General features: G+C 34.7%; 2 protein-coding genes and 1 long non-coding RNA gene across 5 annotated transcripts; 1 reads left to right on the forward strand and 2 right to left on the reverse strand.

Moving 5' to 3' along the window:
- LOC109125592 lies at positions 6,452-7,376 on the reverse strand. Its single transcript, XR_002032713.1, has 3 exons — positions 7,278-7,376; positions 6,629-6,709; positions 6,452-6,550 (listed from the first exon to the last, which is right to left on the reverse strand). It is a non-coding gene; the product is annotated as an uncharacterized LOC109125592 (long non-coding RNA).
- LOC104703958 (golgin subfamily A member 6-like protein 22) lies at positions 11,265-19,896 on the forward strand. Of its 3 annotated transcripts, XM_010420051.2 has the most exons (10): positions 11,265-11,646; positions 12,006-12,215; positions 12,305-12,430; positions 12,633-12,673; positions 12,768-12,876; positions 12,976-13,438; positions 16,805-18,105; positions 18,774-19,205; positions 19,302-19,424; positions 19,510-19,896. In XM_010420051.2, the coding sequence occupies exons 1-10, from the start codon at positions 11,569-11,571 to the stop codon at positions 19,729-19,731; spliced, it is 3,105 nt and encodes a 1,034-aa protein (XP_010418353.1). In that variant the 5' UTR covers positions 11,265-11,568; the 3' UTR covers positions 19,732-19,896. The 3 variants fall into 3 exon arrangements, with proteins under 3 accessions (XP_010418353.1, XP_019083676.1, XP_010418354.1); XM_019228131.1 differs by lacking the exon at positions 16,805-18,105 and having other exon boundaries at positions 12,976-14,097; positions 18,132-19,205; XM_010420052.2 differs by lacking the exons at positions 16,805-18,105; positions 18,774-19,205; positions 19,302-19,424; positions 19,510-19,896 and adding exons at positions 15,268-15,390; positions 15,476-15,862 and having other exon boundaries at positions 12,976-15,171.
- LOC104703957 (pentatricopeptide repeat-containing protein At1g63330-like) lies at positions 20,504-22,408 on the reverse strand. Its single transcript, XM_010420048.1, has one exon. The coding sequence runs from the start codon at positions 22,396-22,398 to the stop codon at positions 20,524-20,526; it is 1,875 nt and encodes a 624-aa protein (XP_010418350.1). The 5' UTR covers positions 22,399-22,408; the 3' UTR covers positions 20,504-20,523.

Genomic DNA, 22,563 nt, shown 5'->3' on the forward strand with positions numbered 1-22,563 from the left:
GTCTTTTTTTTTTTTTTTTTTTCTTTTCCAAAAATCAGAACAGTTCAAGTGCCAGCTCATATCACTCACTATCAAGATAAACCGTAGCAACGGTCGTTAACTGTGATGGCCTGATGGGCAAGTGGTGATGTACAAGAGAATTTTGTGTTTAATTTTCTTTCAGCGTAAAATAAACGTAAGGGTTTGCTAGTAGATATAGTATTATAAACTTAAATGCCTATGAAATTGTAATATGTGGATTAGTCGATTAAGTTGATGTACTTTTTAATTAGTAATATAATATAGGCTAATAGCACTTGACGTAGCTTGGTACTTGTCAATATATTTAGATGAAATTGTGAAGTGTGGGCTATAGATATAGCCTCACATAGTCACATGAATAATCTTCCTTGTTAGTTTTTGAAATCTCTGAAATCTTTTTGTTCTTTTCTTATAATATACTAACATATAACCGTCTCTGTTATGTGGTTTTCTTTATCAAATCATTAGACAAAAGTAAAAGGTGTCCACGTTTCCTTCTTTTAGTTTCTTGATAGGAAATGATGAGATTACACATCTTTAGTTTTTCCAAGATGCGAAGATGCTGTGATAATGTTGAACATTATAAAACAAAAAAATTGTCAAAGCATAAAAGCCAAAAAAGAAAAAAAAAAAAAGAAAAGACTCACTTTCATGTGATCGGGGACAAGTTGTGCTGTGGGTAATCCCTTTGGCTCGGGCTCCTCCGCCCTAAGAGACTATATATGACAGCTAAACAAAATCTGATTATCCAGATAATTCGGTTGATGGAATTTCAATTCAATTTAAGTTATTATATACTATGAAATGTACATCATATCTTCATATATGTTCTTTCTATATATATATATATATATATGTTTTAAATAAATAATGAGAAAATTTTATGTACATTAATACGTTGATTGATCACATGACCTTAATTATAAAGCGAAACGGTCTCTCTCTAGTACGATCACATGCTGAAAGGGAGACGAACATAAAAAGAAAAAAATCATACCAGACTATAATTAATATTTATTATACCTATCTTATTTCTCAAGCTATCACCTAAAGATAAAAGAGTTGTCTTTTTTTTTTTTTTTACATATTTGCTTTTCCCTTATAATCTTTTTTTGTCCATGCATTTTATCTTATTATAGTCGGCAGATATTAATTAGCTATATACTATATTTAATTAATACTAAAATTGTTCGGATTAAGACATATTATAGCAAATTCATATAACTCCATATATAATCAAATGGATGATAATAATATGAGTCTGACTCTAGAAATTATGGATATCAAAATTTTATGATAATAATAAAAATTGAAAATGAATCAAATATCGAAAGACGAACAATCTCTGACCTCAAATTCTAACATTTTTCTTTCTTATTCTCTCTTTTTTTTTTTTTTCTTTTGAAACAGGCTTATTATGCAATAATATGCATTATTAATAGTTGGAAAGCACGCATGACGCATGCATGCGTGATCACGTATGCAATATGCATACACAGAAAAAATAAATGATCACGTAATCATAAACCTAATAAAAAGAGTATAATGATATATGAGCAAGAGTATATATAAGTTTAGGTACGTGTTAATGTGTTATATAGATTATTTAGAAAATATAAATGTACATGTGTGAATATCTATACGCATCACTTTACATCGATCATGATTTTAGTATACAAAATTAACCAAAAAGAAAATGATGATGGTGATTTTAAGGAGGATAAAGAGTATCTATTAGTTGATCATGAATAATTATCGTTGAGATCATGACGACTAATTAGGTGTTTAGGACCATTCTTACGATATACTACTATATAATATGCAATTTATATGTATATATGTGTGTATTAATTAGTGTGCTCATTAAACATCTGCATCTTGGCGTAATAATACCAAAAAAAACACATCCACGTCTTTTTTGGTTCATACTTCTTAGTTGATTAATGTATCTCTCCAAATCTGTCAAATATAAACTGAGAGAACGGCTTAACTTTTTTTCTCTTTTTTGAGAAATTGCTATTTCTCATAAGAAATAACTCTAAATTGAATTATAATTTGTTCTATTTAATTCTATGAATAAAATATATCCATTAACTAATCGGAAGCTAATTTGACTAATACAATGGTGCAAGATGAATCATAAACATTTAGGTAATTAACAATCAGTAGCTCGTTGACACGAGTGATCTTATATATGCATAGCATATACAACACGTTAACTACTTTTAAAACCTTAGTATTAGAAAGTCAAATTTAGGATATTTTGTTACATTTTTAATATATATTTTATTTTGTTATAAAATAAGTGTCACTTTATATTTTCAATGTAGATATTTGCTAAAATTTCTAATTTTATCCCTATTAATTAAATGTACTGACCAATAGAAAAAAAATGTATAATATATTAATTAGAGGTGAAATAGAAAATTTAATGATTTTCTTAATATGTGTGAAAAATCTTAGAATGACACTTATTATGAAACAAATGAAGTATTATATAAAAACTCATAATTAATAATTTTTGTTCATAAAAATGGAGGTTTTGTGATTCATCGTGTGTGTAAATGCTTCTGGGACTCTCCACACAGCATCCCCATTTTTGTGAGAACTTTCTTTAACTAATGAAGACTGATGAGTATTATTTTTGGGAATGTGACCCCATCACACATGTGCTTCTTGTTCTTTATATTGAGATTTGAGAACCATAAACATTAATGTCTATGGTGTATTTTTTTTTTAACGAAATTAGATCTCAAAGCTAAATTTAACTACTTCATATCCCTGGTTTAGAAATCGCTAGGCGCTAGTCGGGCGGATAGGGTGGGCCTAGCGCCTAGCGAGAAAATCAGAGATTAAACGGAAATTAATCGGGGACTAGTTTTAGGGTTAATTTATTAAATTTATAATAAAATAAGATATATAGTACTAAATATATGTATAATTCTGTTTATGTGAAAAGAAAAATATATGATAAAATATAAAAATATAGTATTATCTTTAAAATGACGGTAAACACATAAAAATGTAATTAAAAAAAATATATGATTTTAGTTAATAGTTTGTACATTAGTTATTGTAAAACATCATAAATTCGTAATTTAAATGTCTAAATAACAAAAAATATATATTTGATTTATATTTGGCTTTAAAAATAATTGGTATATACAAAATTAAGCGGGAAGTAGTCGGATTGGATGGTATAATCGGATAATCGATGCTAGTTATTAATCGAGGCGGAAAGGGTGGACCTAACGATTTTACGGAACGTAATCGGTGCTACGCGAGGATTTTTAAAACAGGACTTCATATTATTATATATGCAACGATGAAAGATACATCTATATATTATCATAATATAGTTTCTTGAAATAGTTAATGGAAATGAAAGTAGAAAATATATTTTTTTTCTTTTTAACACCAAAATAATTGTAAGAACTAAGAAGTCATGGACTTTGACCGCATACTTTTCGATCTGTAATGTTGTGGTACTAAATTCTTTCTTTTATTGCTTTCTGCAAAAGAACATGGTGTAAATGTTAATTAAAATTTATCAAAAAAATAGAACAGAAATGTTATTAAATTTTCTAATTTTCTAGGCAAATAAATTTTAAAGATAAAAGAAAATATGACGTCAAAAAAATTGTGAACTAGGATGTCAGATTAAAGAGGTGTTTATACTTTGTAGAAGTTAGGTTGGAGGTTGCGACAGCTTATGTGACTTTATTTAACCTTGAAATAGAAATATTACGATGATATAAACAAACAGATTTTTGTTGGAAAATGTATTTTTTGGAGTGCTACATTATACAATTATCTCTTCTAAGTGATCGACATATGAATGATCTAATATTAAGGCAAAGAATAAAGGGGATGTCTGAGTTAGGCACGCATGAGTGGCACGTGTGTACAACAGATAAAGCAATGGTTAATTTTCAAAGCCAAGTAAGCTCCTCCAGAACAACCAAGGTGTCAAAGAACCCTACATTATTACTTTATGTACCGTCAACGAACCATTTAGCAATTACACAATTAAGTTCTTACTATATTTGTTTACATGGCCAATAAATAATTAAAATACGTATATATGCATTCGTAGTTAAGTTCTTTTAGAATGTAGCAACAAAAGAAAAGTTCTTTTCGAATGGGTTTTGTTATATTTATATACGGGCGTCCATTTGAAATCAACCCGTACGTGATGCGCGCATCAGAAAAAATGGACAAATTAACCAGTTCTCCTACCAAACTGAAAACCAATTATTTTGTAATAATTTGTAATGAATTTACAAATCAGTTAATTAATAGTATATGTATAAATGTTTGGTATATGATAAGGGGTTGGACCTTTGGCGTATATGTTAGGCGGAGATAATATACGTATTCAACTCGTTAGTTTTATTTCAAACACACTCGATCGACCAAACCACCATTTTGTTACGAGACTACCCGATTTGGTTTTATATATGTGTGTTTTGCGTGTGATGTGCTCATACATGTTATTTATACGCACACATACTATATATATTGTACATACTTAAAAATATAATGTGCATGCGTACATATATGTATACGTTACGCCTAAATTAAATTCTAACAAGAGATCTAAATAAAATTGGAATGCAAAAGGAAAAGTTATGAAATAAGAATATATAAGGTTACATAGATATAATATGTTAAATGTATGAGTATGATTTGTCCTATATGTCATCGAGATTTCCTAACATCTGATACCTTAAACTCATTTTAAGAAACTTTTCTACAATAATACAAGTTTGGTAATGGGATAATACATAGGATACCTTTTAAAAATTTCCAGAATCTCGATGGACCTACATATATGAAAAAAAAAGAAAAAACAAAAACAAAGTGATGAATGTTTTTTTTCGCTTTATAATATAAGCTACAAACTATACAGATTGCTACAAACATCAAACTAAATATTATAAAACATGTAGTATTTATGCTAAAAATATATATATGTAATATTTATTTCCAAAGGTGGGTCGTCTGTACAACACAGATTCATAACTCTCTGGGTGTTTGATGTCCCAGAACTTATGATGAATTTGCATGTTATATGTCCGAGAATGAAATTTCATTTTTAATAATTATGATTTCATGACTTATTGAATCAAATAGATGGACATGGACCGGACGACGACATCATATCCCACCCACGTACATAAATTGAGTAAATATCTAGGATTTTGAGTTAGATTTTGGTTTAATTAAAAAAAAGGAGTGATAAAGAGTTTTGAAGAGCTATTTATAAAGAACTGAACATTATGATATTACTAGGAATTTAACCGCACTACGCGCGGTCGAATTGTTTTAAGAAATTTTACGTATTTTTAGTATATTTTATTCTTTTGGTCACAACATAAAAGTATGAAATTTTATAGAATTATGAGCTTTCATATATCAATGGTATACAAAAAAAATATAGACTAAAAAGGAGAATTTAGAAGAGCTGAGTTGGTTATTTAATATACATGATAGGTCTGGGCATTCGGTTAACCATTCGGTTTCGGTTCGGTTGTATTCGGTTTCGGTTATTTTGGATATAGTAATATAGTAACCATTTGGATATTTATGAAATTTCGGTTTGGTTCGGTTCGGTTTCTTTCGGTTCGGTTTCGGTTTGGTTATTTAAATAAATAACCATAACTAACATAAATTATATTAACATTAACCAAATAAACCAAATATAACCAAAACTAACCGAATATAACCAAAATTAACCAAATATACAATAACAAAAATACAAAAAAGGGAAAAATATTGATTCAATTTTACAAAATAGTATTTAACTTTGTAAATTCAAAATAATAACATTTACATATATTGATTATTTAAAATATTTAATTGTTTTGAATCTAGAAATAATTTATATTTTAAGTTTATTTTATAGTTTTGCATAATATTAAGTATATAATATTTGATATCTTCTAGGTTTTCGGATATTTCGGTTAACCATTTAATTGTCGGTTCGGTTCGGTTCGGTTTCGGTTAGTTTGGATATAGATTTTTACTAACCATTCGGGTATTTGAAGAATTTCGGTTCGGTTCGGTTTAGTTTTTTTCGGTTCGGTTTCGGTCGGTTATTTGGTTATCGGTTATTTTGCCCAGCCCTATACATGAGACTGAAGGGCCTCAAATTTTTCATCACGTTTTGTGAACACATTTTACATTTAAAGTTTTTATCTTTGTTCCACTTGGCTATTTTCCTCTCTTTAGAAAATCATTTCATTGGTTTGGAGCTAGTAAATTGAACATTTGTAATAAATTTAAATTCAAGCGAAAAGGACCAAAAGTAAGAACAACTAATAAATATTGAACCCAACTCATTTCTTAAGGGGTTTAAACTATGTCTTATGGAAAATATAGCAAAATAAGAAACTCATGAACCTTCAATATGCCCATATGTCTAATGGTGATTTGACTCGCTTCCCGGTCCTGATCTTTCTTAAAAAGGATGAAGACAATTCCATCTTTACATGACTCGCTTCCCGGTCATGAATTACTTTTGACCCTTGTACTTAAATTCTTTAGTAAACACTTCATTTCTTTCTGGATTAAAGAAAATCATATGAAAAGGGCAAGAGATTACTATGGAATTTGCATAATTGAGGACGTTGAGTGGATGACATGAACTCTGAGCTTTCCTGGCATAGGCTCGATTACACCACGACTGAATCATAAATTATTGCATGAAAATATGTATGCACAGTATTCAAGTACATGTTCACTTGAATATGTCAGAAGGAAACTAATAAACCTCCAAAGTGAAGCTTGAACTGGTTACATATTCTACTTTAGTTATAGTAGGATTAATTCGAAAGAGTGATAATAAGCAGGTTTTGGACATGAGGTCCTGAACTTAAGCATTTTTTAAGAGCAAAGTGAAAAGGTATTATACGCTTACAAAATTGGTGTACATCTAAAAGTCGGTTTAAAACGAAAAAGGAAAACTTGAGTCAGGTACGGGACTGGTCAATCTCGAATGAGGATCAGCCGATCCTGAATGCTTTTCTCTGGTTGCTCCATCTGCTTGCTAGTCCAATCAATCTTCACCAAATTTGCTCCAGATGCTTGTTTTCATCCCCAAAACACTCAGTTTCCTTCCAAAGTAGTCTAGAACTTGTACAGACTCACAAAAGACTAAAAAGACTCTAAAAGCACACTTTGACTCAATAAAAGACTCAAAACAAACCTAAAAACTATGGTTAAAACATATAAAATACAGACACATCACTAACCCCATAAACCATGAGGATTCACTTGAGCTTGATATTCATATGATCTTGTTCATTGAATAACCTGCACGTATGCCAATTGTTTCGTCTCATCTTAAAGTTATTTGATGTGTCTAAACATGTAAATGAGGCAATGGAAACCATACTAAAACAAAGGATATAACATAGTTCTTAACTCTTTCTACTATATACCATAATGTACATGGAAATTAAACAAAACTGATATATATAATATCATCTAGATTTTAGTATTCTTTGGAGAACTAAATTCTACATAGACATAACGATAGAATAAAATAATCTCTAGTGCAACATGGAAACAAATAGCTGATCTTGCTATGGATGTTTATGGATTCATGTAGCTTGAAGCTTGATAACGGATCATAACAGAAAAACTGGAAGACTTATTATTTAAAGACCCAAAAAGCTACCTAGGACGATGTAATATACTTTTATTATAAAAGCAGGTAAATTGCTCATTGGAGTTGTTACTTAGAGCCTCAACATTGAATATATACTGAGCGAACCATCAAAACCAACTACTATGAAATAAGTGGCCCCGACTTGAGCTATAACGGTAAAGCAGATATGTTATGGTAGGAGACCGAAACTATATACAAACCATGTATGACAGCATCGACACATGTGTTATGAGGAGGGATACTTACATCATACATTTACACATAAACAAACTTACATACATCTGATTTAAAAGAAGTAAAGAACCGAACAAAAATCTGATTACGAAAGAGACATACCCAAATTTAGTGAGAGTATTTCACTCGGATCCTCTAGCTTCAACCTTCCTCTTTTCTGCAAATTAACAATTTCAGAGAATTAGATATAACTATTAATACATGTATACAATACACATATATAGATGTCCATACACATGTGATTATACTGATTCAAGCCAAAGATGAAAATCATATCAACAAAGAAAGGGTAAAGACCTTCATAACCCAAAAAATGACTAAAACCTAGCCGCCGTTCAGCAGATTGAACACTGAACATTGAAGAGAGAAAGGAAATTGTAAAGAGAATTTTCATCTAGTCTTATATAATCCATGTAAGTAAAGAGAAATTTCAGAGTAAAAGGAAATGGTAAGAGGCATGAAACAGGAGGAGATGACATTATACAGGACTTCAACTTACACCTATTGAAAAAAAAGTAGTGGAACTTCAATTGAAAGAGACAACATTGAAAGACTTGAATTACTGTTTTAGAGGAAGACGTTACGATGGAGAAGGAAGTCAGGGAAGACAGTGAAAGGGTGTGGAGGATTGCCGAGGGACGCTTCAGGTCGCACAACGGCAGACAACGGAGTGGAGCTTTCTCGAGAAATGTTTTATTTCAACATCATATAAAACATGTATTATTATTGGATTGGGGTTTTAGAGAAATATGAAATTGGGCTTTGAAAAAAATATGAAACAAAGAAAAATGAATTGATTAGTGGATTGTGTCAAAAATTTGGCCTTATTAAATAGAGGGGGTTGGGGGTTGCTGATGTGGCAGCATCAGAAATGAGTAAAATTAACTTTATATATATAGATTATTAACTAAGTAATGTAGAATAATATAAACTAAGTCGTCTTGGTCCAGTGGTAAAGGAAGAAAAATTTTGCCACTGGGTTCAAATAGTATTGGCCACGGGTTCGAATTTTAACGTAGTTTTCTCCGGCCAAAATATATATATATATATATATATATATATATAGAGAATAATAATATAATAGCTACTATAATAAGTATGTTTTTGGCGCAATGTCTATCTATTTTGTATGAATAATATTCGTATTATACTGTTAACATCACAATTGTCGGTTTTGATCACTATATAATTATGATTGCATGGCTAAAAAAAGTTATTTTGGGTAAATTTATAGTATATAGATGATTGCATCAGTATAATATAGAGATGTTTATTACTAGATGATACTATAACAACAATGTTTTAAGTTATTGCGGCAATATAGTTTTTAACATCGTTGAGAGACCTTAAATTAATGTATACTCAAAAATGGTATCTAAGTTTCCACATATTTTTCTTTGATGTAAAGAATAAGGCCATTTACTGATTCGTTGAGAAATAACTTTTGCTACGCAATGTAGATTGTTTTGGTTAAAACATCATTTTCCCCAATCTAAGCTATATTTGTAAGTAAATGTTTAAAAGTATTAAATTACAAAATTATCCGATAAATAGAAATTGTATCAACGTCAAACATGACCGTTTGATACTTTTCGGAAAATGATTTTTATCTTTTTAGTTTATCGGGACCAAGCTTTGTAGGCTGTGTTAACCCATTTATTGACTACAATGCCCATAAAAAAGGTTCGAGTATTACTAACTAAAGGAAGGACAGACATGTAATTTTCATAGCGTATCGATCACTGTTCCCTAATCCAAAAACAAAGTTTTTAATTATTAAGATCATGTTTCCAAATCTGTCGGTCTATTTTTTATAATATAATTGTATAAAAATCTGACTTAATCTAGCTTTCATAATTTTTTATTAATAGTCTATTTTTTTCCTACAATGCATAACAAATTTTAGTACATAAAATCATTTATTTTTATTTTTTTCGTATTACTAATTAAAACTTATCAACGATAAATAAAAATAGTCTTGATCACAAACAATTTGCAATGTAGTATATTATTATGTTGCCAGCCCACACATTTTTCACGAAATTATTATTTTGCACTGTTAATCTTTCCTCTATAAAAATTAATCAAAAACTCTGTTTTTCCGATAAATTTTATAAGAGATTCTTTTTTAATCGAATCTTATTGACTGATATACAATCTTAGTCAAAATAATGCCAGCAAAATATAGTATCTAACACTTATAAATGAATCATGTATTTAATATCTTGTAATACGTCACAAAAAAAAATTGAAACGTAAAGAGTTTCCTATACGATACAGAAAAATATTTAATTTAGTTGAAGGAAATGTAAGACTACTAAGGTGTTGACTGGTTCTCCCGCTACCTCCCGCAAATGCTGCGTTTGCGGGTGGTAGCGATTGCTAGCGATTAGAACCAATCACACAAACCGTTTCCAATCGCTTTTAATCGCTCTCAATCGCTCCCAATCGCTCTAAACCACTGAATTCAAAAAACTGCTTCTTGTAAGCGTTTGCGGTTGCGGGCGATTGCGGTTGGCTGTTTTTTTTTTGTAAAAGAAACTTAAAAGAAATCAATGATAATGAAATTTTTTTTTTGTTATATTTTCTATCTAACCATTTTACTCATTAAGGATGAGAGAAAATGAAATACGGATACGATTGCAGAGATTATAAAATAAAAAATTAGTAGAAAATAATATTCCAACCGGAAAACTTGATGTAAATTTAATTATCGTACATAAGTTCAAAAAAGTTAAATAAATATAATATTTCATCAGAAATTTAAGAAAATAAGATTATTTGTAAAAATATTAAAACAAATCACCAGTGACTCTTCTCAACTCTCGCTTGACCATTCCTACCGATGCAATTACTGACCCACGATCTAAGAGAAAAGAGAAAAGATCTACGATCTAAAACATATGTTTTGTCATTTATCAAATTACTTGATTAAATTTTTGGTGAAAAGCCAAATGCATAAAAGAATAATTATTTCAATATGAATTTCTTTTTTGAATAATTATTATTTTAATAAATTTTAATTATAAATCAAGTTTAATAAAAATTTTGGTGTTTTTAAACATTTATCTATTAGATATCACATTTATTATGTTCCAACCGCTATTGCACCTGCTGGTCAACCAGTCATAAACCTCCCGCAAACGCACCAATTTTAAACCGCTAAACCAATCGTTCAAAATGCTTAATAACGCTTAAAACCGTAAACGCTTGCTTCCACAATCTCCCGCAACCACAACCGCAATCACAGCATTTGAATCAGTCATGCCCTAAATTAAATTACCAAAAACGTAGTCGTACTTTATATTTTGTTGTTGTTGTTGATACAATTGTTTATTAGTCTCTCATCTCTCTTCTTTAGATCTTACTGTAATTTGCTTTTTCTATTTTTCTTTTTCTTTTGTCCCATTTATATAAAATCCACCGCTCCAGCTTAACGTTCGCGTCTTCTTCGCCATCTCTCTAAGTCGAACTCGCTCTGATCGACTGAGCCAACTCGCCCGGAGGATCAGTTATGTGATGATCGTTCCCTCTGCATTGTTGTCATGGCTAGCTAGCTCACGACGTTGAGTAACTCTGTTTTTTTTTTCTTCTTTTCTCCGGCGATCAATCCCTATAATAATACTCTGGAGGCGGAGATGTTTAAGTCAGCGAGATGGAGAAACGAGAAGAACAGGATCAAAGTTGTTTTCAGATTGAAGTTTCATTCGACTCAGGTACTGTTGTTGTAACTCCAGTTGTTGTTTTGTCTCTCTTCATCGATTCATTTTTTTTTTTTTTTTTTTTTATATTGGAGACTGTGCAAAATGAGGAATGGTAGGTAGGTAGGGTGGTGCGCACCGCACGGCTCTGCACGTCTCCCATTGAGAGCCTTAATTTGTATTTTGCTTAGATTTGAAACTTACTGCAAAACTGAGAAACTATTACTAAAAAATCAAGAAATCTCAATTTGGTATGTAACACATTGTTCAAGTTGGAGTATATAATCATCTATCATTATTTTAGTGGTTTCTTGAAATGTTTTTTTTTCTTCTTCTTCTTTTGTTTGGTGATTTGTATTTTTAATTTTACGTAGGCGTCACAGTTCAATACAGAGGGATTGGTACTGTCTCTAGTTCCGGGAGATATTGGTAAACCGACGGCGAGATCAGAGAAAGCTATAGTGAAAGATGGACATTGCAGGTGGGAAATCCCGGTTTACGAGACTGTGAAGTTTCTCAAAGATGCTAAAACTGGGAAAGTTAATCAGAGAATCTATCATCTCATTGTATCATCAACTACGCCGGTGAGAGTCAATCAATAGAGATTTCTTGATTCCAAGATTTGGATCTTTTTTTAGTTACTTATGTTTTTTTGTTGTGTGTGGGTGTGCAGGGATCTACAAGAGGTGGTTTGGTTGGAGAAACGTCAATTGATTTTGCTGATTATGTTGATGCGACTAAGACTTGCAATGTTTCTCTACCATTACAGAACTCGAACTCTAAAAAAGCTTTGTTGCATGTTAGTTTCTTCTTTTCTCTTCTCTCTTCTTTTCGTCTTTTTACTCTTTAATGCTTTGTCTTGACTCTTGACAGAGATATTAAGACACTGTTTTCATCTTAAAAGCTCTTAAGAGATCTCAGTTTTTTTTTTGTCCTTTTTCTTTTTAAAGTTTTGTAACCTTCGAGTCTTTTATCATTAATGGTCTTCTGATTTTTTTTAGGTATCTATACAAAGGCAATTAGAATTTGATGATCCTCAAAGGTGCATAAAACTAGACTCCTCATCTATATTGGCTTTTTAGTTATGTTTTGGAATTTTTAATGGAAGTGGCTTCTATGTTTTTGAGTTGTTGCAGAGATGTGGATGAATGTGAGACTCTAGGGAAAATGTCACAGGGTCAAGATTTGAAGTCACATTTGAGCATTGGTGATGGAGATGAAACTCGTAAAAGCGATTCACATGAGGTTTTTAGATTATTATAGCTGATTAAAAGAACAATGTGATTGGTGTAATGCAAGAGAGTTTGGATTTTCTCCTGACATCTACTGTCTTTGGTTTTGTAGGAAGGTACTTTTGGTAAAGCTGCTCGGTTTGCGGAACTGAGACGAAGAGCATCGATTGAATCCGATAGTACAATGTCAAGCACTGGAAGTGTCATTGAGCCAAATACTCCTGAAGAAGTTGCTAAGCCTTTGAGACATCCCACTAAGCATCTACTTCATTCAGCTAAAAATCTGTTTGAAGAGCCTCGTGTATCAGAATCCGAGTGGTCAGGAAGTTCTGATCATGGTGGTATCAGCACTGATGACTCTACCAATAGTTCGAATGATACAACCGCGAGGGACACCACGAGAAACTCTTCGGATGAGGACGAGGTAGAGAAGCTTAAAACCGAGGTTGCTGGTTTGACGAGGCAAGCAGATCTTTCTGAGATGGAACTGCAAAGCCTGAGGAAACAAATTGTTAAAGAGACTAAAAGAAGTCAAGATCTCCTCAGGGAAGTGAATAGCTTGAAGCAGGAGAGAGATACGTTAAAACAAGATTGCGAGAGACATAAAGTATCTGACAAGCATCAAGGAGAGAGTAAAATGAGGAACAGGTTGCAGTTTGAAGGAAGAGATCCATGGATTCTTTTGGAGGAAACGAGAGAGGAACTTGACTATGAGAAAGATCGAATTTTCAATCTTAGGTTACAGCTCCAGAAGACACAAGAATCAAACTCAGAGTTGATTCTTGCTGTTCAAGATCTTGAAGAAATGCTTGAGGAGAAGAGTAAGGAAGGAGCTGAGCTTCCTTCCAAATCAAGAACCTCTGATGAGATTCAAGAATCAATGAGAAGTGAGACAGATGAAGATGAGGATGGAAAGGCACTTGAGGACCTCCTGAAGAAACATGTGGATGCGAAAGATACACACGTATTGGAGCAGAAGATCACTGATCTGTATAATGAGATTGAGATCTATAAACGTGATAAAGATGAGCTTGAGATACAGATGGAACAACTTGCTTTGGACTATGAGATACTGAAACAGGAAAATCATGATATCTCATACAAGCTAGAGCAGAGCCAACTGCAAGAACAGTTGAAGATGCAATACCAATGTTCATCTTCACTAGTGGATGTGACAGAGCTTGAAAGCCAAGTAGAGAGTCTTGAAACTGAGCTGAAGAAACAATCCGAAGAGTTTTCGGAGTCTTTGTGCCGGATTAAAGAACTTGAAGCACAAATGAAGACTTTGGAAGAAGAAATGGAGAAACAGGCTCAGGTGTTTGAGGCAGACATCGATGCTGTTACGCGAGGTAAAGTGGAGCAAGAGCAAAGAGCTATCCAGGCCGAAGAAACTCTAAGGAAGACGAGGTGGAAAAATGCTAGTGTTGCTGGAAAACTTCAGGATGAATTCAAGAGACTCTCTGAGCAGATGGATTCAATGTTTACATCAAATGAGAAAATGGCTATGAAGGCGATGACAGAAGCTAATGAGTTACGAATGCAGAAACGTCAACTAGAAGAAATGATCAAGAACGCTAATGATGAGCTCCGAGCAAACCAAGCTGAGTATGAGGCAAAGATCCATGAGCTTTCTGAAAAGCTGAGTTTCAAAACTAGTCAGATGGAGGAAATGTTAGAGAGTCTTGATGAGAAGTCCAATGTTATAGAGAAACAGAAGAGGCATGAAGAGGATGTTACTGCAAATTTAAACCAAGAGATCACAATGCTGAAGGAGGAGGTTGAGAAACTGAAGAAGGACAAAGATAGCCTCGTGTTACAGGCAGAGCACCTGAGAGATGAACTGGAAAAGACGAGTGAATCGGTTATGGAAGCTGAGGCTTCTGTACAGAGAGAGAAAATGAAGAAGGTTGAAGTAGAGAGCAAGATCTCACTAATGAGGAAAGAGTCAGAGTCTCTAGCAGATGAGTTGAAAGCGGTGAAGCTTGTCAAAGATGAAAAGGAGACATCAATTTCACTCTTAAAAACAGAGCTAGAAACCGTGAGAGCTCAGTGCAATGATCTAAAACATTCTTTATCAGAGAATGACGTGGAGATGGAGAAGCACAAGAAGCAAGTGGCACAAGTGAAAACTGAGTTGAAGAAGAAAGAAGAAGCAATGGCTAATCTCGAGAAGAAGCTGAAAGAAAGCAGAACCGCGATTAATAACTTAACGAAGACCGCGCAGAGAAGCACCAACAACAACAAAGGAAGTCCTGTAGGATCTACTAAAGAAGTTGCGGTTATGAAAGATAAAATAAAACTTCTCGAGGTATATATATATATGCATCTAAAATATTTGGTATTCATTTCAGTATTTGATATCTTCGAGTTGATATGATAAGCTTGTGACGAAATTGTGATCCAGGGCCAAATCAAACTGAAGGAAACTGCTCTTGAATCTTCATCAAATATGTTCATCGAAAAGGAAAAGAGTCTGAAGAACAGAATCGAGGAACTGGAAACTAAGCTTGATCAAAGGAGCCAAGAGGTTGTTAATAAAGAAGCAACATTTTCATGCAAACTAAACAACCTTGAACATTAGAAAGTTTAACTCGTTACCTTTGATGAAACAGATGAGTGACAAGGAGCCCTTAAATGGGCAAGAAATCGAAGATATCCGAGTTCTTGTAGCGGAAATAGAGTCTTTGCGAGAGAGTAATGGATCGATGGAGATGGAGCTGAAGGACATGCGAGAGAGATACTCAGAGATAAGTCTAAGATTTGCTGAAGTCGAAGGTGAGAGACAACAGCTTGTAATGACAGTACGTAATCTTAAAAATGCTAAGAGGAGCTAAACCGGTTTAAAATCAGAAACCGGTTCTCATATATTTGATGATTTCACAATCAGTTACATAATTTGTTTTTGTAGTATAAACTTTGAAAAAAAAAAAAAAAACTTAAGATGTAAATTACTTTGTTTTTTCAAGTAACCTGCATACTTTGTTTGCTGCTTGACTTCATGGCAAGGGTTGCGTCCCAAATGTGGTGACATTATCGGAGTTTGCAAGTCTAAGAGGGTAGATTATGTGGTGAAACTCTACTGTGAGATGGCTCATAACGGAATAGTTGGACCACATTCACTTATACAACATTCTTTATCCATAGTTATTGTCAAGTGGGCAAATTTGAAGTCACTCAAAAGATTAAGGTGAGAAAGTCTCATTTTCTGTGTGTTATCAGTTATGATAACGTAGCAGCAAACAATCATAATTAAACAGAGAAAGAGTCAGACCAGCTTTTAGGTGTAATCCATTGTTATGAGATGAGTTTGGTTGTGACACCGAAAGCTCTCTTGTAACTTCACACGGCTACTTCAGTGGACCATATATGCTGAAGCTTAGTTGTTTGTATTTGACATTCAGGTCTTGTTCTTCTTATGTCTTGGTTGAGTTAATCTCATCTGTTTATGTTCAGAAACAGTTGTAGTATCCAAAGCACATCAGAACTATAACATAAGAACTGTGTAGTATTTATTTTGGTTCAGTCATGACAAGTCTGACATCTTCTGAAATTCACAAACCAAAGCAACATGTATATTCACCTCACAGATGCTCTACCACTCCTCTTCTCTTGAGGAATAAATTGCTTTAAGAAAGCATATCGAGGAAGCTTTTGTCCAATCTCCCATCATGTAACATATTTGTGAGCAAGCCAAAGGTCGAAGCATCTCCAACAAACCCGCAACTCCTCATTTCTTTGATGAGTTCTGCTGATGCTGCTTTGTCACCATCTCTTAGATGTGCCCTGATCAGCGTATTATAGGTACCACTATTTGGGAGAATCCCATCTTCTTTCATTTTTCTGAACAAGGCATCTGCTTCTTGCATTAAGCTTTTCCTACATAATCCTGAGATCATTGTTGTGTAGGTTACAACATNTGAATAGCTTGAAGCAGGAGAGAGATACGTTAAAACAAGATTGCGAGAGACATAAAGTATCTGACAAGCATCAAGGAGAGAGTAAAATGAGGAACAGGTTGCAGTTTGAAGGAAGAGATCCATGGATTCTTTTGGAGGAAACGAGAGAGGAACTTGACTATGAGAAAGATCGAATTTTCAATCTTAGGTTACAGCTCCAGAAGACACAAGAATCAAACTCAGAGTTGATTCTTGCTGTTCAAGATCTTGAAGAAATGCTTGAGGAGAAGAGTAAGGAAGGAGCTGAGCTTCCTTCCAAATCAAGAACCTCTGATGAGATTCAAGAATCAATGAGAAGTGAGACAGATGAAGATGAGGATGGAAAGGCACTTGAGGACCTCCTGAAGAAACATGTGGATGCGAAAGATACACACGTATTGGAGCAGAAGATCACTGATCTGTATAATGAGATTGAGATCTATAAACGTGATAAAGATGAGCTTGAGATACAGATGGAACAACTTGCTTTGGACTATGAGATACTGAAACAGGAAAATCATGATATCTCATACAAGCTAGAGCAGAGCCAACTGCAAGAACAGTTGAAGATGCAATACCAATGTTCATCTTCACTAGTGGATGTGACAGAGCTTGAAAGCCAAGTAGAGAGTCTTGAAACTGAGCTGAAGAAACAATCCGAAGAGTTTTCGGAGTCTTTGTGCCGGATTAAAGAACTTGAAGCACAAATGAAGACTTTGGAAGAAGAAATGGAGAAACAGGCTCAGGTGTTTGAGGCAGACATCGATGCTGTTACGCGAGGTAAAGTGGAGCAAGAGCAAAGAGCTATCCAGGCCGAAGAAACTCTAAGGAAGACGAGGTGGAAAAATGCTAGTGTTGCTGGAAAACTTCAGGATGAATTCAAGAGACTCTCTGAGCAGATGGATTCAATGTTTACATCAAATGAGAAAATGGCTATGAAGGCGATGACAGAAGCTAATGAGTTACGAATGCAGAAACGTCAACTAGAAGAAATGATCAAGAACGCTAATGATGAGCTCCGAGCAAACCAAGCTGAGTATGAGGCAAAGATCCATGAGCTTTCTGAAAAGCTGAGTTTCAAAACTAGTCAGATGGAGGAAATGTTAGAGAGTCTTGATGAGAAGTCCAATGTTATAGAGAAACAGAAGAGGCATGAAGAGGATGTTACTGCAAATTTAAACCAAGAGATCACAATGCTGAAGGAGGAGGTTGAGAAACTGAAGAAGGACAAAGATAGCCTCGTGTTACAGGCAGAGCACCTGAGAGATGAACTGGAAAAGACGAGTGAATCGGTTATGGAAGCTGAGGCTTCTGTACAGNACAATCCGAAGAGTTTTCGGAGTCTTTGTGCCGGATTAAAGAACTTGAAGCACAAATGAAGACTTTGGAAGAAGAAATGGAGAAACAGGCTCAGGTGTTTGAGGCAGACATCGATGCTGTTACGCGAGGTAAAGTGGAGCAAGAGCAAAGAGCTATCCAGGCCGAAGAAACTCTAAGGAAGACGAGGTGGAAAAATGCTAGTGTTGCTGGAAAACTTCAGGATGAATTCAAGAGACTCTCTGAGCAGATGGATTCAATGTTTACATCAAATGAGAAAATGGCTATGAAGGCGATGACAGAAGCTAATGAGTTACGAATGCAGAAACGTCAACTAGAAGAAATGATCAAGAACGCTAATGATGAGCTCCGAGCAAACCAAGCTGAGTATGAGGCAAAGATCCATGAGCTTTCTGAAAAGCTGAGTTTCAAAACTAGTCAGATGGAGGAAATGTTAGAGAGTCTTGATGAGAAGTCCAATGTTATAGAGAAACAGAAGAGGCATGAAGAGGATGTTACTGCAAATTTAAACCAAGAGATCACAATGCTGAAGGAGGAGGTTGAGAAACTGAAGAAGGACAAAGATAGCCTCGTGTTACAGGCAGAGCACCTGAGAGATGAACTGGAAAAGACGAGTGAATCGGTTATGGAAGCTGAGGCTTCTGTACAGAGAGAGAAAATGAAGAAGGTTGAAGTAGAGAGCAAGATCTCACTAATGAGGAAAGAGTCAGAGTCTCTAGCAGATGAGTTGAAAGCGGTGAAGCTTGTCAAAGATGAAAAGGAGACATCAATTTCACTCTTAAAAACAGAGCTAGAAACCGTGAGAGCTCAGTGCAATGATCTAAAACATTCTTTATCAGAGAATGACGTGGAGATGGAGAAGCACAAGAAGCAAGTGGCACAAGTGAAAACTGAGTTGAAGAAGAAAGAAGAAGCAATGGCTAATCTCGAGAAGAAGCTGAAAGAAAGCAGAACCGCGATTAATAACTTAACGAAGACCGCGCAGAGAAGCACCAACAACAACAAAGGAAGTCCTGTAGGATCTACTAAAGAAGTTGCGGTTATGAAAGATAAAATAAAACTTCTCGAGGTATATATATATATGCATCTAAAATATTTGGTATTCATTTCAGTATTTGATATCTTCGAGTTGATATGATAAGCTTGTGACGAAATTGTGATCCAGGGCCAAATCAAACTGAAGGAAACTGCTCTTGAATCTTCATCAAATATGTTCATCGAAAAGGAAAAGAGTCTGAAGAACAGAATCGAGGAACTGGAAACTAAGCTTGATCAAAGGAGCCAAGAGGTTGTTAATAAAGAAGCAACATTTTCATGCAAACTAAACAACCTTGAACATTAGAAAGTTTAACTCGTTACCTTTGATGAAACAGATGAGTGACAAGGAGCCCTTAAATGGGCAAGAAATCGAAGATATCCGAGTTCTTGTAGCGGAAATAGAGTCTTTGCGAGAGAGTAATGGATCGATGGAGATGGAGCTGAAGGACATGCGAGAGAGATACTCAGAGATAAGTCTAAGATTTGCTGAAGTCGAAGGTGAGAGACAACAGCTTGTAATGACAGTACGTAATCTTAAAAATGCTAAGAGGAGCTAAACCGGTTTAAAATCAGAAACCGGTTCTCATATATTTGATGATTTCACAATCAGTTACATAATTTGTTTTTGTAGTATAAACTTTGAAAAAAAAAAAAAAAACTTAAGATGTAAATTACTTTGTTTTTTCAAGTAACCTGCATACTTTGTTTGCTGCTTGACTTCATGGCAAGGGTTGCGTCCCAAATGTGGTGACATTATCGGAGTTTGCAAGTCTAAGAGGGTAGATTATGTGGTGAAACTCTACTGTGAGATGGCTCATAACGGAATAGTTGGACCACATTCACTTATACAACATTCTTTATCCATAGTTATTGTCAAGTGGGCAAATTTGAAGTCACTCAAAAGATTAAGGTGAGAAAGTCTCATTTTCTGTGTGTTATCAGTTATGATAACGTAGCAGCAAACAATCATAATTAAACAGAGAAAGAGTCAGACCAGCTTTTAGGTGTAATCCATTGTTATGAGATGAGTTTGGTTGTGACACCGAAAGCTCTCTTGTAACTTCACACGGCTACTTCAGTGGACCATATATGCTGAAGCTTAGTTGTTTGTATTTGACATTCAGGTCTTGTTCTTCTTATGTCTTGGTTGAGTTAATCTCATCTGTTTATGTTCAGAAACAGTTGTAGTATCCAAAGCACATCAGAACTATAACATAAGAACTGTGTAGTATTTATTTTGGTTCAGTCATGACAAGTCTGACATCTTCTGAAATTCACAAACCAAAGCAACATGTATATTCACCTCACAGATGCTCTACCACTCCTCTTCTCTTGAGGAATAAATTGCTTTAAGAAAGCATATCGAGGAAGCTTTTGTCCAATCTCCCATCATGTAACATATTTGTGAGCAAGCCAAAGGTCGAAGCATCTCCAACAAACCCGCAACTCCTCATTTCTTTGATGAGTTCTGCTGATGCTGCTTTGTCACCATCTCTTAGATGTGCCCTGATCAGCGTATTATAGGTACCACTATTTGGGAGAATCCCATCTTCTTTCATTTTTCTGAACAAGGCATCTGCTTCTTGCATTAAGCTTTTCCTACATAATCCTGAGATCATTGTTGTGTAGGTTACAACATCAGGCTTCACTCCTTTAATGCCGAGGGTACAAAATAAATCCCATGCTTCTCCCACCTTCCCAGCCTTGCACATCCCATCAATCATAGTACTATATGTGACGATAGTAAGTTCCATTTCACTCTTTTGCATGTCCTTCAATATGACCAATGCTGTCTCTAGCTTCCCGTTATTACAAAGCCCATCTAATAAGATGTTGTACGTCATAATACTGGCAGGCACACGATCAGAAACCATCTGTTTGAATACCATTTGGGCATAATCACTGTCACCATTTTGAAAAAACCCTTGGATAAGTGTGTTGTAAGTGACTGTGCTACCAACCAATCCCCTTTGAGACATCTCGTGGAAGAGTTCCATAGCATCATCTACTCTTTTACACTTGCAAAATCCCTTTATCAGAGTATTATATGTCACAACGTTTGGGAGGCAATTCTTGCTAACCATGAACTCAAACATCTGCTTGGCCTCGTTTAGACTATCGTGCATACAAAACCCATAGATCAATGAATTGTAAGTGATAACATTAGGAGCTATGGACCTTTGGATCATCTCCTTGTGCAACTTTTCAGCCTCTAAAAGCTTCCCCTCTTTCGCAAAAGCATTGATCAGTGCATTGAATGTAACAACATCGGGATTGATTTTCCTCTCAATCATATTGCTGAGTAGTCCAGCAGCATCAGTCCATCTTCCGTAATGACAAAGGCAACTAATGAGGGAGCTGTAGGTAACAACATTAGCTCTAATTCCTTTGCTTTCCATTTCGTTGAACAGGTTTAGAGCTTCGTCCACATGTTTGTATTTGCAGAGACCATCAATGACTGTGTTGTAAATTACAACATCAGCCTCTAATTTTCCTTGTTCCATCCTCTTGAGCAGATTTAAAGCCAAATCAATATCACCTCTCTTACATATTCCGTTTACCACCACACTGTAAGTAACCAGATTTAGCTGACAGCCTTTCTCAGCCATTCGATCAACTAAAGCCACAGCTTCAGAAGCTTTGTTGTGGAGAAAAAGGCCATGAATTAGAGTGTTAAATGTAACGGTATCGGGTTGATATCCCATTGCCACCATGTGATCAACCAAAGCTACGGCATCCCAAATCCTATTCCCGTGACAGAAACCATTGAGCAGCGAGTTCAGCGTGACAACATCGAGCTCATAGCCGAGTTTCATCATCTTGCCCAAAACAGCTAAAGCAAGAGAGAGCTGAAACCGTCGGCAAAAACAGTTTATGAGAATATTGTAAGTATAGAGATTATGCGGAATCCCCAAATTTTGCATCTGCTCGCCGAGAGAGATGACAACATCAAACCTCTTCATCTTAGCAATAGCACTCGACAGTTTACTGAACTCAATGATTGAAGGGCGTGGACTAGACTGTACCATAACACTGAACAAACCAACAACATCGTCTAACTTTAAATCGCTCAGCCTATTTCTACTCAATTTCTCTCTGTAATCATAACAAGTAGTAGCAAAAGATCGTTCCGAACCGCAACGAGCAGTTCCAGGAGGAGTACCTTTAACCAGAGTATGCCGATGAAGATATCTCCTGCCCGTAATCGCAACTGATCTCCTCATCCTCTTCGATTGCTTCGAAAATGGCTTCTCTCCTCGTAATGAGACGATCCACACTAGTGGAGAGATAGAGAGAGCGTGAAGAGATCAAAACAGCAAAATCGCAGAATCGAATAAACCCTACAATCGAGAGCAGTCGGTTCGGTTCAATTCCAATTCGGTTACAAA

The sequence above is a fragment of the Camelina sativa genome, chromosome 7, assembly GCF_000633955.1.
Source record: "Camelina sativa cultivar DH55 chromosome 7, Cs, whole genome shotgun sequence".
NCBI lineage: Eukaryota > Viridiplantae > Streptophyta > Magnoliopsida > Brassicales > Brassicaceae > Camelina > Camelina sativa.

Bases quoted from the DNA above. Each gene is read 5' to 3' on its own strand.
- LOC104703958 (XM_019228131.1), top strand. From the start codon at position 11,569: ATGTTTAAGTCAGCGAGATGGAGAAACGAGAAGAACAGGATCAAAGTT. The intron at 12,674-12,767 runs GTGCATAAAACT...GAGTTGTTGCAG, and splicing joins GAATTTGATGATCCTCAAAG to AGATGTGGATGAATGTGAGA. The intron at 19,206-19,301 runs GTATATATATAT...ATTGTGATCCAG, and splicing joins ATAAAATAAAACTTCTCGAG to GGCCAAATCAAACTGAAGGA.
- LOC104703957 (XM_010420048.1), bottom strand. From the start codon at position 22,398: ATGAGGAGATCAGTTGCGATTACGGGCAGGAGATATCTTCATCGGCAT.